The 18,857-nt window shown below is 47.7% G+C and overlaps 2 protein-coding genes across 6 annotated transcripts; one reads left to right on the top strand and one right to left on the bottom strand.

Annotated features, from left to right (window-relative positions):
- The first annotated feature begins 1,428 nt into the window (after window positions 1-1,428).
- On the top strand, window positions 1,429-5,802 carry RPS9 (ribosomal protein S9). Of its 2 annotated transcripts, XR_008310480.1 has the most exons (6): window positions 1,429-1,580; window positions 3,440-3,560; window positions 3,651-3,773; window positions 4,286-4,472; window positions 4,638-4,843; window positions 5,545-5,682. XR_008310480.1 is itself a non-coding variant. In XM_053266051.1 (5 exons), exons 2-5 carry the CDS (start codon window positions 3,464-3,466, stop codon window positions 5,720-5,722), a joined length of 585 nt encoding a protein of 194 aa, XP_053122026.1. In that variant the 5' UTR covers window positions 1,431-1,580; window positions 3,440-3,463; the 3' UTR covers window positions 5,723-5,802. The 2 variants fall into 2 exon arrangements, 1 of the variants encoding a protein (XP_053122026.1); XM_053266051.1 differs by lacking the exon at window positions 4,638-4,843 and having other exon boundaries at window positions 1,431-1,580; window positions 5,545-5,802.
- A 3,158-nt stretch (window positions 5,803-8,960) lies between these two features.
- LOC128330526 (suppressor of cytokine signaling 3-like) lies at window positions 8,961-18,214 on the bottom strand. Of its 4 annotated transcripts, none has more exons than XM_053263583.1 (2): window positions 17,539-18,214; window positions 8,961-9,818 (listed from the first exon to the last, which is right to left on the bottom strand). In XM_053263583.1, the coding sequence occupies exon 2, from the start codon at window positions 9,765-9,767 to the stop codon at window positions 9,153-9,155; it is 615 nt and encodes a 204-aa protein (XP_053119558.1). In that variant the 5' UTR covers window positions 9,768-9,818; window positions 17,539-18,214; the 3' UTR covers window positions 8,961-9,152. The 4 variants fall into 4 exon arrangements, 3 of the variants coding, with proteins under 3 accessions (XP_053119558.1, XP_053119560.1, XP_053119559.1); XM_053263585.1 differs by lacking the exon at window positions 17,539-18,214 and adding an exon at window positions 13,335-13,352; XM_053263584.1 differs by lacking the exon at window positions 17,539-18,214 and adding an exon at window positions 10,043-10,273.
- Window positions 18,215-18,857: the final 643 nt, after the last annotated feature.

Here is an 18,857-nt window from a genome sequence, read left to right as displayed (position 1 = left end):
CCATGTCTAGATGGTACAGTGTTCCTTTTAACAGATTTCCAGATATTGTTGACTACAAGTCCCATTATTCCTGTTTGGACAGGAGCGCAATTTCAGTGCTTGCCCTAGGCACTATTTTCCCTAGTTGCGCCTCTGCCCTCTGCAGTGTGGAACCTGGTCTGGGCTCTGTTGCCTGAGTAATCTATGCCTTCCTGCGAAGTGCTTTTTCAGTGGCCATGATGTCATGGGGTTTGTTTTTTTTAATAACATTATAAATTATGTGAAGAAAGTGGATATAAACTTTTCTCTCCCTCTCATAACTAGAACTTGGGATAACTCAATGAAATTAATTGGTACTAGATCCAGGATTACTATCACAACTTGCCAACACTCCCAGGATTTGGTATGATTATGCCCTGCTTTTCAGCCAAGACCTTTTCCAACTAAAATTAATCAGAAGATACAACAGAAGTAACTGGGTGTATCTATGTATGGTGGGGAGTGAAGAGGTGATTTTTCACCGCACTACTTCAGCTTCAGATTATTTTGGCAGTTTGCTTGAAAAGGAAATTAGACAATTTCAAGGAGAGGTTTATCAACAGTTATGATCGCTAAATGGAACCCCCACGCTCTAGAAAACGAGTTATGTGAGCAACAGCACTGAAGAGCATTGTTTTCGTGCCCTTCTCTTGTAGGCTTTCCAAAATCAGCCACTTGACCACTGTTGAATATAGACTCTGTGATTCTACTACTCCAACACAGGTCTTCTTATATGCTAGATTGCACGGTAGCTTCTTCTGTACGGTCGCGTCAAATCATTTGGATTGGACAGAGACCGGAGAGCATAGAGCTGAGGAAGGAGTAGAGTGGCCCAGAATTTGGACTTCCGGCGACAACTAGAAGCTAAGCTATCATTGATTTGGTCCTGAACGCAACGCGCTACGATGGGTTTGCTCTATCCCTTTCAATCTCTATGGTTAAATTCTCCCTATGTTTTTCATTGGAAGCCACTCGGGGAAATTACTCGGGATTCCATTTTAGGAGGGAAAAACCGCGGGGAAGGCGACTCTATAGACTTTTTCGTCTCCATGGTGGACAGCGACTAGATGGCCATTGCGTCACTAACCGACTCTATGGTTTCAAGATTAAACGAGCTGCGGAAGAGCGGAAACAGCTGAATCAGCAGAGCGGCAAACCCCACCCAAAGCGCAGAAAGGGTGACTTATAAAGAAGCTGACGAGCAGATAGGTATCGCATTGCTCCAAAGCAACAACCTCTTCAGTATGCCTTCTCCATCTCCCGCCCCGCAATGGCGTCTGTCTGTCGTTGCGTTGCCACACAGACATACGCTCCTTCAAGCAACATGGTTCCCTCAGCTGCGGCCGCCGCCGCTCTATCCCTTTCCTCTCTACCACTCCAGGAGCCAACGCGAATTGGCTGCTACACCGCGAAAGGGCTCGCCGCCAATTGGCCACGAGGAGAAAGCCCCGTCTTGCTATTGGCTAACGGAGACGGAAGGCGGAGTCGCTAACACTCATATATAAGCAGCGGTCCGAGGCAGCCCCTTTCTTTTCATTGGGTGACACCAACGGTATTGGAAGGTAAGGGAGTTGGTTCTTTTGTGTCTGGTAAGGCCGGGCCTCAAGGACAGGAGCGCGGGGAGCGGTACGCGGCAGTAAACACCACTTGGGGGAAAGGAATGCTCACGGCAGTGATCCGTCGGGTGCCGGTGTACGTGACCTTAGGGGACTGTTGCCTTAGTTCTCTCCCCATTTTCTGCGCATGTGCGAAGTGGAAAACGCGCGCGCACTGGGACGCACAGTCCAATGCGTAGTTCTTGTAGCACGTGCTTCTTTGCCCCCCCCCCCCCAGGGGCTTCAGCGGGTCTTTGTATCTTCCCGGGTGCTTTGTGAGCCGTAGGAATTAAACCGACCTTTATCTTATGCACATACCGGCCATGCGTGACTTCCTTATGAAGTGTGGAGAGCGAAACTTGGCCTATAGTGGGTTTGGAAGAACTCCCCCAGAGGACTTGGGGGTTGCCCACGTGTTGCCAAAGGAATGCCTACGATCTAACATCTCTTTTTACTAGGGGCACTCCCTGTCTTCTGCTACCTGAACCCGAGCTCACCTTCTGGGATTGCCTTGTTAAAATATTAATGACCCCATAGTCTAGAAGTTAAATCTGTGTGGGTGAGTGGATAATGGTCATGGTTAGTGGGATGATGGGACTTGTAGTCCAACAATAGTGGGAGTGCTGCAGCTTGTGACAGGAGTAGGTGCATGAATGGGAAAGCACCATGCAGAGCACTGCCTGCCTGCACACTGCTTTGTTGATGAAATTTTGAACATAGTATAGGGATAGGGATGCTCTTCTAGTAGGTCCTTAACTAAAAGAATATTTTAAGAAGCTTTTTAAATGGCTCTACTAAAAAATAAAATACAGCAAAGCAATGCAATTGTGTACAAAGTGTGGCTTTTGATGTGATCACTGGTATGAGAATTGCAGTGTTACAAACATGGCCCTATTTTCATCTGTGACATGGAGTACATGAGAATGCTCTTCTCAAATAAGTGGGATGTTAGCTTCTTTCCCAGCACCATGGCACCCCATCCCTACCCCCCAATTCTTTATAGGCAGCTGGGTCACCTATTTCACAGAAAAAGCCTTAATCGAGATCACAAAAAGCACTTGGCTAACTAAGCTATTGGCACTTAAGAGTTGCTGCTATTCTATTGAGTGCTGATAGCTTGCTTATCCATCTGCATTTTTGAGGTTGACTGAGGACTTGTTCTGTGGAATAGAGGCCCTGTCTCATTCAGTAGTGTGCTTATCTTGAATTTTTAACTTTACCTGATGACCTAGGATCAAAAGTGCCTCACTGCTTTGTAGAGGGATTTTCTTGGGTGAGAAGCAGGGTATAAATATGAAAGCTATTCCTCTTTCAAGCCTATTACAGGATTGTTAATACAGCTTCTGAAACTTGAAGCACTGCTGTACGTGAAAGTGGGAATCTTTCTCCTCTTTTTCTATATGTGCACAACTTCAATGCAAGTCCTAATGTTCAGTGGCACTGGAGAGAGCAGGACTGGGTAATCTTTTCAACACAGATGGGTGTTAGCGAATCTTGTGTGCCATAAACTCAGGTCTAGGTCACACCGCTCTTTGCAAAGTCCTAGCCTTCTAACCATTGTGGTTTGTAGAGGTGAATCTGAGACCAACATGTGATGAAAGCTTGGAACAAGACTTGAAATGTTTCTGGCAACTGCATGCCCAAGCATCTAAGAACTGAATGCTAATGCTGACACCTGGGAATAAAAATATATTACAAGCTCTGTGCAGACAATATGGCTTGCAAAAGATGGAAAACAGAGCCAAATTTCAGATGCAATTTGCCTTACTGGTCAGATTTGTTGCAACTTGTCCCATCTATAGATTCTCTTGACTGTTTCTCCACAGACCTGGACTCTCCCTTAGACCAACATGCCTGTTGCCAGGAGTTGGGTATGTCGGAAGACATATGTCACCCCCAGGAGACCCTTTGAGAAATCACGCCTTGACCAGGAGTTGAAACTGATTGGTAAGTTTACTGGCTGGGCAAAATATTTTTGTTGACAGAGCTGCACCCCCAAGGCAGCAGCATTTGAAATCTCCCTCCCACCCCCGCTAGGTGAATATGGGCTGCGGAACAAGCGTGAAGTGTGGCGAGTGAAGTTCACTTTGGCAAAGATCCGCAAAGCTGCCAGAGAGCTACTCACCCTGGATGAAAAGGATCAGCGACGTCTCTTTGAGGGTAAGTGCAGGCCTAGATATACCACCAGGGGTTAGCATGGTTCTTGTGCTGCTGTCACTCCCAGTACCAATCATAATTTATGCCTTCAAGGGTTGTAATCTAGCTTCCTGTGTGGGTCCTGCTAGTTTCTCGCACCTGTCACTCTCCTTATGCCGGGTCTTAATACTTGAATTTTTTGATCTTTCATAAGTGCTTGGTACTTGATGCAAGAGAATAGACCAGTTACTCTTGAAACCTAATTGTAATCAAAGTGTATCGAGATTGCACTTGATATTTTTTAATTTGGGTCACAGTAAATCAGAAGGTGCTGACTTGGTAGTGTGGTGTTCACTTATGGCAGAATTCTACCTGGAAACTGTAATTCCAAGACCCTCCCTATTCTCAAATTTAGTCGCACTTTTTACTCATCAGGCATACATATGATGGTGAGTTTATACCCTGTTGCCCAGTTCTGTGCATAGGCAGGTTTGTGGGGCTCTCTGTGGGCTGCTGACATGTCCATCTCTTCCCAGGCAATGCCTTGCTGCGCCGTCTGGTCAGAATTGGGGTGTTGGATGAGGGCAAGATGAAGCTGGATTACATCCTGGGTCTGAAAATTGAAGATTTCCTGGAGCGGCGTCTCCAAACCCAGGTCTTCAAGCTGGGTCTTGCCAAGTCCATCCATCATGCTCGGGTGCTCATCCGCCAAAGACACATCCGGTATGCCAGTCTGGGTTGGAGTTCAGAGGCATGTGAGAGTCGGGCTTTTGTGTTATGGAATGATGCTTTAGTAACTTAAACAGTAAAGCAGAAAACGAATCATGCTGTGGGTCGTGGGGACAGAACCCATCCCTAAAGTTCTGACTTTCTATCTCTTGTGCATAGCCTGCGAAGGAGTTTGTGTGGCATTGTCCCAGCCACGTGCGTCTTAAGCCCACCAACCCCTTCCATGGATTGGACCCCTGGATAGCCTAATAGCCCTGCAACCCACCTAATGAGGCTACATGCCAAAACCTCAAAAGATTTCGGCAAGGCTCACTGCGGCTCAGCCGTACACCTTGCGAAGGTCTTGGCACATGCAGGTGATGGAGGTAACAACCTAGCAGTCTGTTGCTTTTCAACACAAAACATTCCTCCTTGTTGACAAATTGCTAGCCTGCTGGATGCAGTGAGATTAGAGCTGAGTTTTGATATTTGGCATTGCTGCCTACTGTGGGTGGCAACTGTAAATTTCAGGCTTCAGTTTCACACTGTTGCTTTATACTGAAATTTTGTTCCCATTAATCATTTTGTAAGCAACAGGTCATATGGCCTTAAAAGCAGGCTTAGTTTAGTAAGAGCACAGCCCTAATTGTGAGGTAGTTATTACTTACTTTTGCCTACTCAGATGCCAAGAATGTACCTGAGATGCATTTTTCCAAATGTTGATGCTGTGCATTTCCTATCATCCTGATGCAAGTTGTCTGTCTTAAGGACAAACTAATGACTTGTGGGGCTGAGATTTATTTATAATGTTTATACCCCACCCCTCCAGTGCAATACTATCGGGGCGGGGCTTAAAACTACTATAGACAGATACAAGTAATAAAATTATTTTTAAACGTCAGATTAAAAACAATTGGGTTCAAATTAAAACTGAAAATTATAAGAAGCTAAAGAACCTACCAGATATAACAAAATAATGATATTTTAAAGCCTCCTTAAAAAGGTGTGTTTTAAGATCTAAAAAGGAGTTAGAGAAGAGGCACTTTTCTTCTTCACCCCTCTAACCCTCTCCTTTCTCTCCCTTCAGTGTAAGGAAGCAGGTGGTGAACATCCCATCTTTCATTGTTCGCCTGGACTCCCAAAAGCACATTGACTTCTCCCTCCGCTCACCATATGGTGGTGGCCGGCCAGGTCGTGTCAAGAGGAAGAATGCCAAGAAGGGACAGGGTGGTGCTGGCGGTGGGGATGACGAGGAGGAAGATTAAGCTGCAGGGCACCACCCCACGTGTTGATGGGGAATCATTCCTGCCTTGTATCATTACACAATAAAATATTTGTGAACAAATTTCTTCATCCTCGTAGTGTCAGACTTTGTGGAAATGTACAGTAATATGTGCAAGCTGCATGGTGCTCTTCTGCTTGGATGAGAAGCTTTCTGGATTAGTGTTGTGCTCATCATGTTGGAAGTAGAGTTCCTTGAGCCTACATGTGTAAAGGAAGGCTTAAATAACTGACATGCACATACTTTCTGGTAGGAAAGCAGATTCATCTTGGGTGCCACCAAGGCAAAAGTCCCTTTTCTTTCCCCTGCCCCTGCTTTTGTGGCTCTGCTTTCCCAAACCAAAACTGAAGTGGAGAGGAGAGGCTGTTCCCAATGCCTTCCTGTGCTGTTTAGTTGCCGAACCTGTAATAACCACTTCCTCTTTGTCTTTTGGTGCACAATTCCCCATGAAACTGTTATGAGTTAATATAAGCGTTTTTATGACTGCAGCCCTTTCTGGGAGATACAACACTGGGTTAATGTAGCATAAGGGTTAATGATAATTAAGACCTTGATAGAGGGGGCCACATTGGATCCAGAGAGGCATCTGCTGTGGGAGCCAAGACAGGTGCAGGTATGAATGTGTGTTTGGGGTCCAATAACAAAAAAACCCGCTTTCTGGGTGCATATTGGCTTTCACAGCACCAATATCTGCATGTCACTATTTGCAAGATGCCTAGTGTTTACAGTACTGTAAGCGGAGCTGAAGGGAAATCGGCCTTCCTGTTTTATCAGAACAACTTGGGAGCTCTGGGTCACCTGGCCTTGGGGAGGAATTGGCAGAGACCCAAGCAAGGAATTTCCAGTAAAGGATCTGGCTTAGTACCTTTAACTAAGATTGAGATCAGACCTTTAGTGACACCAATTGAAATGGTGGGGGGTAGGCAGTACTGGTTGCTTCACCACAACTGTGGTTTTAAGCTTTCCCCTTTCCTAGTAACTGCTTGCACCTCCATTAGGCGTCCCCCCTCTTTTCCTCTTCCAGCCCTTTTCACCCCAGCCCCATCCCAGCAATGTGCCTTGAACATAGTTGGCTGTATGCTACGGAAAACACGCACCAACTTGAGGGTTGACGGATGCAGCAGAAAAGTAGCTGAGTTTGTGGTTTCTTTTGCCTCCAAAGATGTTCTTTTTTTCCTATAACTGGTTCTTGGAGTCAGCATTCTTGAGGCTTGTCAAGTTACAGTAATGACCTCAATGGAGGGCAGGCAGTGACTGGAAGGGGAGAGGCAAAAGGGATCTTGAGGTGGTCAAACATGTGATGAGCTTCTGGGGAAGTGGGAAGACAGCTGTGTATACAGGACTCTCCAGTGCTGAAAAGCAAATGCCTTTGCAGTGGGGCCCAGGGTAGGGGGATGACCCTAGGCGGGCCTTAAAGTGGAAGAAAAGGCCCCTGTAGTGTACACTAGCCGCTGAAGAGTCATTCTACCTCTACAGCCTGGTATTAAAGAGGTGGTGGGGTGTGGGCAGAGGGTATGCCTGCTGCCTTGCCTAATTTCAGTTCCAGGGCTGTACAACCTCAGCCCTCCAGCTCCTGTGGAAGTCCAACTTCCATCCTCCTCTGCCACAGTGGCCAATAATGGGGGTTGATGGGAATTGTAGTTCAACAGCTGAAGAAAAAGTTGAGCAACCCTGGTTATCCCGTCCTTCCTCCAAGGTGACATGCATGTGCCCTCCATGTTATCCCGGTACCAACCCTGTGAGGCAAGTTGAGATAGTGGCTGCCTTCAAACAGCGACTGGCAAGTCAGTAAGTACAGAAGAGGGAAGCTGATGTTTCTACTGAGTGTGCACTCCCAATACTTCTGGATCTAAACCTGCCAATATTAGGTGGTGCATGTTGGATATCCTCTGCTTGATATTCTCCAAACATTTGATAATGTCTAACGCTCTCACAGGAGGGCTGGTCTGATGTTAGCAAGCATGACTTGTCCCCTTAGCTAAGCAGGGTCTGCTCTGGTTGCATATGAATGGGAGACTAGAAGTGTGAGCACTGTAAGATAGTCCCCTCATGGGATTGAGCTGCTCTGGGAAGAGCATCTAGGTTCCAAGTTCCCTCCCTGGCAGCATCTCCCAAGATAAGGCTGAGAGAGACTCCTGCCTGCAACCTTGGAGAAGCCGCTGCCAGTCTGTGTAGACAATACTGAGCTAGACGGACCAATGGTCTGACTCAGTATATGGCAGCTTCCTATGTCCCCGACAGAGGAGGGAGTCTGACATTCTCCAACCAGCATGAGTGGGTTTGGACTACACTGAGAAGCCAGAAATATCAAGTGTAGGTAAAGTGAGCTGTCAAGTCGACTTCGACTCCTGCTGCCCACAGCCCAGCCCTGTGGTCTTCTTTGGTAGAACACAGGGTTGATTTACCATTGCCTCCTCCCACACAGTATGAGAAGATGCCTTTCAGCATCTTCCTATATTGCTGCTGCCCGCTATAGTACCAGCGGGGATTCGAACCGGCAACCTTCTGCTTGTTAGTCAAGCATTTCTGTACTCAGTGCTGACTTTTCAGCTATCAGTAGGCCCAAGGTCAATCAGTGAGCTTCCCGATAGACTTGAAATGGGGTGTCTCCAGCACTCATAAGAACCACACACTGGTGCTAGGCTCAGGTTCTTAGCACTGGGTGGCAATTCAGGCATGATGTCCGTCCCTCACTTACTTGCAACTTGACTGGCTCTGTGTTTGGAAAGAAAGAGCTCAGTGTGTGGTGTTGACCCGTGACCACTGATGCACCCATGCATGTGAAAGTCAATCATTTTAAGCTGTGAATGTTCATTGCCCAATGAAAACTGAGTGAGGGGGCCAGAGCTCAGTGGTGGAGCCTCTGTTTACATGCAGAAGGGTCCAGGCTGGAAGAGAGACTCCTGCCTGAAAACCTGGAGAAGCCACTGCCGGTCAGTGTGGACAACATTGAGCTAGATGTACCAGTGATCTGACTCCGTAAAGATGCCACGTGAATGCACTCAGGGATGCAGTTGCACCTGAACTGGTGTGTGCATATTCCATTTTATATCTGTTGCCAAGGTGCTTTTGCGGGGTGGGGGCTGGCTGGCTGAAAAGGACTGTTCTGTCATAGGGCACCCACCCAAGATCCCCAAACAGAAACTTTTTCTCCCCTCCGAGAAGTGTTCGGAATCAGAAAAGAGTGGACGTCAGAATGAAGAGAGAGCCATGTCTTTGGGGAATGATGATATGGCTGGCCCCATACGCCAGTTGGTTTATTCCATGAAGGTGATATACAGAGGCCTCCGGCACCACACGGCGGGCGGGCAGTCCTGTCCAGGTACGACTGTACAAGGAATGTTTTGAGAGAAGCACCCTCCACTCATCTCAGGGGCTCATGGCGTTGCACCATCCTCCCCCCCCCCACCCCCTTAGCCGCACAGTGAGCTCAAGAGTCCCTGAGGCACCGGCAGCCCCTCCAGCTGAGCCCTGGGGTCTCCTCGGCCCCGGACGCTAGCTCGCACAGCCCGGCGGCAGAGCTCTTGCAGAGTAGGCACCTTGCAGCGGAGGGGCTGGGTGAGAGCCAAGGGCACGGGGGGCTGGCCCTCCCTCTCCAGATAGCAAGGGCCCCCTTCCACGGCCCCCAGGCAGAGATAATGCTCAACCAGCTGGACCACGCAGCGGAAAGTTGGGGGGTGGCCCACACCCGGCAGGGCCTCCAGGTGGAAAGCCGACCCTTGTTGCTGGATACGCAGGTTGGTAATGCCGGTGTTGGTGCGGACGCTCAGGGTGAAGAGGTGGTGGTGGTCAGAAGAATCCCGCACCAGGAAAACACCAGGGGCCTGGGAGGTCAACAGGCGCTTGGCTTCGGTCCCTGACAGGCTGCCCCAGTAGAAGCCGCTGGCCTCGAGGCGTTCCAGGGCGCTCTCCACCCGCTCAAACTCCCCGCAGAAGCTCTTGAAGTGATAGGAAGGTGTGGCTGTAGCGCTCATGGCCGCCGCGGCTGGGGTGGGTGCTGGCGGGCAGCACCAGCACAGAGGGACCATCGCGCCTCGGGGTGGCCAGGAGGGATCTTGGATCACTTACCGGACCAGCATCTAAGAAAGAAGGCAGGGACACTTCAAACACACGCCATGTACAAGAATGCACAGAGATGGCCGCTGTACCTGCTCAGCAGCTTTTGAACTCCCAGAGCAGACATGTCAGCTTCTCCCCTGGGCTTCAAAGTCCCTACAGCTTGAGGCAAAACGTGAAAGGAAAACCTAGAAATTAGGCTAGGGCATGGATAATCCCAACATGATATTGATTGCAGATCGTTTACCTAAAAGCAAAAACACACAAAATCCTTCATCTTGTCTCTGACTAGGTTTGTAAAACATGAACATGTTCTTCAAGGTCTTTTTGCAGGAACTTAGAACAAAGCTATCTAGCTCCTAAGATTTAGCAACACTTCGATGAAGGCAAGGGCACGCCCTCTCTCCTGCAGCTTGCATTCAGAGGTGTCCTACCACGGAGCCTAGAGGTAGCCTATAGACAGAAAGACTAATAGTCACTGATAGACCTTTCCATTATTCATTTGTCTACATCCCTTTTAAAGCTGTGCAAGGTGGTGGCCCTCACCACATCTCATGGCGGAGAATTTCATAGATTAATTATGTGCTGTGTGAAAAAATACTTCTGTTTTCATGGGATGACCCCTGATTCTAGTGCTGTGAGAGAGGGAGAAAATTTTATCTCTCCCCACACCATGCATAATTTTATAAACCTTTATCAAGTCTCCCTTTAGTCACTTCCAAACTAAAAAGCCTCAGATCTTAACTGACTCTGTTCAGCTAATCTTGTTTTGATCAAGCTGCTCAGGTTCTGCAAGTTTTATTGATGTCCTAGTGCACTGAGCTTGTTGTAATAAAGCACTTTGCTGCAGAGCTCCCATTCCTTGGAAAGGGCCTGAGCTATGCTGTGCAATGTTTTGCTTTGATCGAGCAAGCTCAGCTCTTGCACAGCCATGCCATAAAGGTTAGGGAGCAAACAGCGAAGGTGAAACCAAACCAACCTGAATTAAAGCAAAGCTGGATGATCGGAGTTTATCGCGGGATGGAGATAAGCCCTTAAAGAATCTCTTGGTCTCAGGGTCTCTGCCAGGCCTTCTCTGAGGTTTGAGACTTTAGCACTAACTATGCATTTTCAGGTTTCTGCCTGCAACCATAAGGGCTAGAAAGAAGGAAGGAAGCTAGCTAGCTGGCATTCTTAGGTTGTGGACTTACATCTCTGCGTTTGCAGAAGTCAGAGTACAAAGGATATAGACAACTTTGTTCATAAAGGAAAGCAGTAAGGCATGCAGCTGGCCTTGTTAAACGGATTGATCAAGAGGAAGAGGAGGCAGGTTCTTTCTGCAGATCTAAGCCCAGTCAGGGATACACAAAACAGGAGGGGATGATCAGGAAAGATCTCCTACCTTGTGCCTCCCCAGATCACCCCTTAAGAATTCTTGGTGTTTACTTCCAGCTGCCCCCTGCCACAGTTCTGTGGGGCTCCGTCTCAACCTCAACCCTGCTTGTAGGAAGCTGTTCAGTGGGGAGTTGCTGTTTACCTTCTGGAAATATCTAGGCTGTAAGCCCTTTGGTGGGGAGTAACTTGTCTTGCTCTTTGTAAAGCCCCACAGATATTTATATAATAAATATATAATAATTAAATATTCTTGATAATATTATTCATACCATTTTTAAATGAAAAACAATGGTTCTTAAGTTTCAGCAGTAAGAGGATGGGGAAAGAGTTACCTGTCCCAAAGGGGCTCACAATCTTTTTTACACACACACACACACACACACACACACACACACACACACACGGTGACACTGTACTGGAGTTGGATAGGAACAGATGATCTCTGCCTGTTAAATACCAGAGAGCCACCACTTTAAAATGGGCTTCTTTACCCAGTTAGCAAGGGTCGAGATGCAATTACTCTCTCTGATGCCGGAGTTCAGAGGTGCTATTTCGCCCTTGTTAGTTCCCCTGAATCGACGGCACACTTTACCTTTATTTCCCCCCACCTCTCCTACGAATACTCAGGAATCTGCCATACAGACCAATGGTGTCTGGGCCTTAGATGGGCCTTGGGCCTGATCCAGCAGGGCTGTTCTTATGTTCTTATGTCTCTAGCTCAGTACTGCCTAGAACAGGGGTTCTCAAACCTGGGTCCCCAGATGTTGCTGGACTACAACTCCCATCATCCTCGGCTGTTGGCCAGTGAAGCCGGGGATGATGGGAGTCATAGTCCAGCACCCCCAAATGTTGAGAACTCCTGGACTACATGAATTGGCAGTGGCTCTCCAGAGTTTCAGACAGGAGTCTTCCCAGCCCTACCTGAAGATGCTGGGGGGCTGGACCGGAAGCCTTCTGCATTCGACGCAGCCGCTATCCCGCTGAGCTCCTATGCCCCATCTCCAGGTCATGGGGGTGCTTCCTGGTCCACATGCCCACCTGGATCCAGACACCTATCTACACTGTTTCAGAGCTCTAAATACAGACCCTCCACATTTCTGCAGTGTCTCCTTCTTTGTGTTCCTGACTCTGAAATGGCCTGGCCTGCTGCAACTGGCTTCTGAGCCCTCGTCTGCACATGCAGAGCAGTGAGGTGGTGGGATGCTGAGCTGGTAGAACGGACGGCGCCACTCTGGGCCGCAGGTGGGTGACAGAGTTTTGTGATGTCCTCTGCCTTGAAAACAAACAACCCCTGCAAATGGAACACAGGGAGCTGCCATATACTGAGTCAGACCATTGGTCCATCTCACTCAGTACCACCTACACAGGCTGGCAGCGGCTTCTCCAAAGTTGCAGGCAGGAATCTCTCTCAGCCCTCTCTTGGAGATGCTGCCAGGGAGGGAACCTGGAACCTAGATGCTCTTCCCAGAGCGGTTCCACCCCCTGAGGGGAATATCTTGCAGTGCTCAAACTTCTAGTCTCCCTTTCATATGCAACCAGGGCAGACCCTGCTTAGCTAAGGAGACAAGTCATGCTTGCTACCACAAGCCCGGCTCTCTCCTATAAGAAGAAAAGGAAGGCTGTTCTGTCCCAGCCTTTTGCCTGCTGTCCTGGTTTCTGTTTGCAGCAGGACTGAGGAGACAAATCTCTGATAAAACCAATGCTGTACTCAAGGAGAGATCCTCCCTGTGACTAGTAAGCAGTGATTTAGTTTTGAGGGAACGGCACTCTGCATGTTCCCAGAAGCACTTTTCCAACTGAGGAGGGAGAGGGCTGGCTCAACCGACCAATGATGTGTGATGATACTGAGGGCCTCAGCTGGTAACATACTGTGCCATTTTCCAAAATAAGGATTTCTAGGGTTGGGATGAACTAAAATTAAGCAATAGTGTGATTCTTATATCCTCTGCCCATATACAATCTAGATGGAAACCCTACTCTGTTCTCCTGGGTGTGTGGGTGGGTGTGTGATCGACTGCTAATCACCCCCCCCCATTTCTTTCAGAGAAAAGCTATTAAGGCTGAACATCTTGTTATTAATCTGGCCATCTTGATTATAATGAATATTTATTATTATTATTATTATTATTATTACATAACCGGGCACTTGATGGTAGTGAAAATACCTTACTAGTCCTTGATGGCTAGAAATCTCTCTCCAGCCTTTGGAATGTCACACCCATCAGAATTTGGAATGGAGACAGAGAGCCATACTAAAAATCACAGAGAGAGTTGGTATGCAGCTTTAGGGATGGTTGCAGGGGTCCTTGCTGTTCTTCCTTGGAAATCTAATGCAAGATTAGAAATGATGTTGCCTGGTTTAGGAAGCTGCTTACTCCCAAAATGCTCTTCTTTTATATCTGTTAGTAAACAGATAATACAAAGGCAATCGGGGCCCACCCTGGGCCAAATAGTGTCCCAGGTGGGAAGCATCTTTGGTGCCTTCCTTCTGTTTGCTAAACTTTTGAATACCTCAATCCATCACATGGTCTGCATGTAGGATTTACTGCCATATGTAAAATGATAAACTTGCACACAGATCTATAAATCTGTATTTATTCAACCTGTCCACAATATAGGGAGCTGCAATGTATTGAGTCAGTCCATTGGCCTATCGAGCTCAGGGTTATCATCAGCCTTTCCCTAACCTACATGGAGATGTCAGGGATTTCACCTGGGAACTTCTGAATGCAAGAAATATGCTCTGCCCTTGAACTACAACCCCTCCCTTAGGCAAATAACAAATTTGTTTAATCTAATGATGGAAACTTCATCTGATGAATATCTACCTGGTGGGGAAATAGTTTAAACAGGGCTAATAGACATGTTCAGAAGAATCGGGTAGTTGGTGCAGCCTTGCCAGGACTATACCACTTCATGGAGGCTGCATATTCAAAAGCCACCCCCCCGCCCCTGCTGCCATGTAGAAATCTTGCATGTCGAGAACTTGCTAAGCTAGAAGCCTTTCCTTTTACATGCCAGAGAACATTCAATCATATAATTTCTCCCCACCAGCGTTGTGGTGGTACAGTCCTAAGGGTCCTCCTTAGAGAAACCATAAGAAACCAAAGTACAGTCCCCTTGTCCAGACTGACTCCATCTTGAAAGTGATTCTCACTCTATCACTGCTGACTCCGGAGGACCAGTGGACCCATACAGTGTTGCAGGGGGTGAAGGGAGTACAGATGAGGAGAGTAACTGGGATTGAGCAGTGAGGAGGAGGAGGAGGAGGAGGAGGAGACTAACTGGGATGGGTGTGGTAACTTAGCTTTTTTAGCTTGCAACACTATAAAAAGCTAAGGCTGGCCAACATAAACAAAAACAAAAAATATCTGCCACAAAGTGCTTTTGGAATCCTTCCCATGGAGGAAACCACGCAAAGAACATTACTGCAGAAGTGAAAATATGTGGATTTTTCAAGAGACATCTGTCATCCTTAGAATTTTTTTAGTTGCTTCAGTTGGTTATCTTTTGTTAGCTCCTTTGCTATTTGAAAATGAAAAGTGGAATCCTGGGATATTCTTTGGCAAGTGCCAGGTAGATAGATGAACACTATAAAAAGAGCAATAAGTTTAAAAAATCAATACATATATATTTTTAAAAACTAGATAGATAGATAGATAGATAGATAGATAGATAGATAGATAGATAGATAGATAGATAGATAGAACCATTGCAGGGTTGCTCAAATGCAGGTCCTCAGAGTCGGCCGAGTTCTAGTATCCCATTCACAGACACCCCCCCCTCGAAAAGTCTAAAAGGGGGTTCTCATTTCTGGAGCAGCACTTTCTGTGGGCATAATTCCTCTGGCAAAATTTTTCCTCTATAGCAGTCTTTCATGAGAAAATGTGACGTTTGAAAGGGGAGTGATGTGAAAACCATACCTATAATCTCTGGCAATGTCAAGAGAAGACACCTAATGGTGCAGCAAGGAAGCAACCTGCCTAGAGAGCAGGAGGCTGTTGGTTCAAATCCCGGCTGGTGTGTTTCCCAGAATATGGGAAACTTCTATATCGGGCAGCAGCGATATGGGAAAGTGCTGAAAGGCACCATCTCATACTGCGCGGGAGGAGGCAATGGTAAACCCCTCCTGTATTCTACCAAGAAAACCACAGGGCTCTGTGGCCGCCAGGAGTCGACACCAACTCGACGGCACAACCTTTCCTTACCAGTGTCAAGAGACTTGACTAGTTACCACTTAAGGCAGCGACTCCCAGCTTACGTGCCCCACAGAAGTTGCTCTTGCACAAGAAATAAACCAATGGAGTCACAAAGGGTCCCTGTGTGTTCAGACTATCCACCCACATAGAATGCCTCCCTCATCTCTGGATGAACCAGTGCTCTGATTTTGCCTCCATCCAATCAGCCTCCACTCTTCTCCCCTCTCAGTATCAGCTGTGGCTGGATCATTCACTCCCAATGGAGAGACACGGAATAATTGCCCATGGTCCAAGGAGGCTGGCCATTGAATCTCTGCATGAGTTCACCAGTCTGGAATAATTACATGGCAGAGCATCCGAAAGATGCCCAGTTGCCTACTACTGAACCTTCCTGAGGTCTCCTGAGGAGGCTCTGCTCCAGCTCCCATGTTTTTGTTGGGCTGTTCAGAATTTGAGGCAGATGTGGGCCGTAGAGCGTCTGCTTTGCATGCAAAAAGGCCCAGGTTTTATCCCTGGCATCTGCGGGTAGGCTGGCAGAGATTCTTGCCTAAAACCTTGAACAGCCACTGCCAGTCAGTGTAGATAATACTGAGCAGATGGACCAATGGTCTGACTCAGTATAAGGCAGCTTGCTACATTCCTAATCTTCTCAGCAGTGATACCACAATATTCAGACACCCTCCCTAGCTGGTCCCACCAGTCTTCCTTGTTGTCTGGCTTGAACTAACTTGTGTAGATCCCTCCCCTGTCCCCCCCCTCCTCCATTTCCACCCCTGCTATTATGTTGGGAGTGGAGTTCTTAAAGCCCAGCAGGCACAACCCAGCCCATGGTAAGCACTGCTGAGCTCCATCGACATCAAGGGGCGAGAATAAAGCACGGGATGAAGTTTCCCATTTAAACTGGCAGGGTGGAAAAGGGGCTCCCCTCTGGGTCTGCTTTTGCTGCTGTTTTAATGTCATTTTTGATGGTTGCTCTAACCGTTTTTTAAAAGGTCCATGTATTGCCTTGAGTAAGGTTTCGGGAAAGTGATCAATACATTTCAAAAGGAAGAGGCCGTCGCTCAGCAATAGGGCACACCTGCCAGGTTTTAGCCTCGGCATCACCACCACTGCTGGAAAAGGCCAGCCAGACAATGCTGAGCTAGTTGGATCAATGCTCTTGACTCAATAGAAGGCAGCTGTGCCTGAGGACGGATATCAGGGAGCTTGCAGGATGGGGCTAAAAAGCAACGGCACATCACTCATATCCACATAAGGAAGAAAACAGCCCAGGATCTGCCAGAGAGGTCTGCTCTGAATCTAACTTGGGAGTCTGCAAAGAATTTCTTATTGGATTAGATGAATTAGAAACAGGGCTGAGATTCCTCCCCACCACCTCAGCACTCCTAGTTGTGGATGCTGCAGGATTTAGGAGTTGTGAAGGAAGCGTGAAAGTACTGAATGTGGCAAGTTGGCTCTCCACATTGTTCTGGTAGAAATCAGAGATCACTGGTGTCTCTTAGAAGCCAGCTCTCCGCAGCAAAACGTGGATGTTTTTGAAATTCCACATAAAGTTGCCATCTCAGTGTTTGCCATATTTCTAATTTGTACCCCCCCACACACACACCTTTTTTAAGCACCCAAGACTTGATTTCTGTCATATTCCAATATAGAAATCCCATATTGCCCTCTATTATTATTATTATTATTATTATTATTAATAAATTGATTTTCTCAATTAAAAAAATCTTAGCCAGTTAATTGTATTTCAGTCAATAAATTGATGATATTTGTATATATTTGCATATGGGCAAAACCAATAGTTTTTAAGTGAGAAGCATACTTTTGGGTGAATTAGTTTTTTCAGCCGATTAATCAAACGCTGCAGCCATAACAATAGTAATTTAACAATGTAAAACAGCTGGAGAGAAAGTGGTTTACCGAAACTAACCAGTAAGCTTTGGAATCCTAGCTGACTAGGGATTAGACTCTGGATTTCCTACAGATAAATCTAACTTTACAGAGCCCACAGCAAGTTATTCTGTTCTAATAATTAGAGTTGTCCGAATGCTTCGTTAAGGGTTTTCCCCTCTTAAAAAATAAAAATAAAAAATCTCCCCGACTCACCATTCTAGAGACACAAATTAAAAAACGAGTTTATTTATTTATTTATTTATTGATACATACTTACCTTTGGTGGCGGTGGAAGCAGCGATGCCTGTAAGTCAAGCGTGGCAGAACCCCAAATTAAAAAATGATCTCCACTTCAGTGGGGCTGCTGCCAGACCCGATCCCCGTCCGATCGCATCCCTTTCCCATACTTTCAGAGCCGCCGATGGGAAGCAACCAGCAAACGCACCGATGCCTGGAATATACCGGATGGAGGTTTGTTCTCTGCTTTTGCTAATTAATATAGATGTATTCCCCGGATACTTCCCGATCAGGACTCGGGAGCAGAAAGCGGTGGAAGTTGTTTGCGTGGGGGAGGAGCGCGAGAAGCAAAGCGAGCCGATTCACCCCTTTGCAAAAGAATCTCAGCTTCTTGCCCTGGTTTCCTGGAAGTGCCGTGTGAACGCGTGTGCGCGCTTCTGGGGCAGGAAGCGCTCTTCCCGCTAGCAGAAGTAACCAGGAGAGAGCAAGGGCGCGGGGTGGGGGCTGGGGGAGTTAGCAAAGAAAAGCCGCCAATTAACTCGCATACAATTTCAGTGTCGTGCTGGCTGCGTTGCGAGGGGAGCAGAAGAGGGAGAGGGCTGGGAAAAGGGAGAGAGGGGGTTGCGAGAGCAGATCCCCACTGCCACGGTCCCCAAAGGCGCTGACATATTCTGTTTTCACGGGGGCCGCTGACACGCTGCGAGAGGTTGGGCTTCTCGTGCCTGTGTGTGGCTGGGGTGGAGCGTGGCGGAGTATTTATTTTTATGAATGGCCCCAACTTTCATTGGCCGCCGGGGGGTGCCTGGCGCGCTCCTGATTGGCAGGAAGTGGCTGTGCAAAACCCCAGCAGGCTCCCCCCACTGCCCCTCCCCCCTCTGCTTTTTTTGCTGGGTGATTCCTGGAAGTGTGGAGGGGACTGTTGGTAAGAAGGAGGAGAAAGCGAGCCGGTCCCCGCCTATCCCTGCAGCAGCAAGCAAGCAGCAGCAGCAGCAGAGGGGAGAGAGGTTGGGTAAGGTGATCCAGGGCTCGCGGGGAGATCCTGCCATGTCTCCAAACACACAGAGCGCCTTTAACCCTCTCGCAGCCGGAGTCCCAGGAGAGCAAGCTAGCTCGCCCGCCCGGCGGGGAAGCAACAAAGTCCTTTGGTAGACCGGCCATTGGGTAACCCACATCGCCATTCAATCTCCGCCCCCACCCACCGACCCCCGCCCACTCCTCCTCCATTCTTTGGAGCATGGGGTTGGTTTGCACATGAGTTGGATGCAAGTGACTGGGGTGTGTGTGTGTATAAAGGGCCGTTTGTGCAGAAAGGCTGTGTGTGTCTCGATTGTGCTTCAACATGGGACCTAGATTCTGACT

This window comes from Hemicordylus capensis, chromosome 6 (assembly GCF_027244095.1).
Source record: "Hemicordylus capensis ecotype Gifberg chromosome 6, rHemCap1.1.pri, whole genome shotgun sequence".
Lineage (NCBI taxonomy): Eukaryota > Metazoa > Chordata > Lepidosauria > Squamata > Cordylidae > Hemicordylus > Hemicordylus capensis.
Note: the sequence above shows the minus strand (reverse complement) of the source record. Positions and strands in the feature narration are given on the sequence as shown.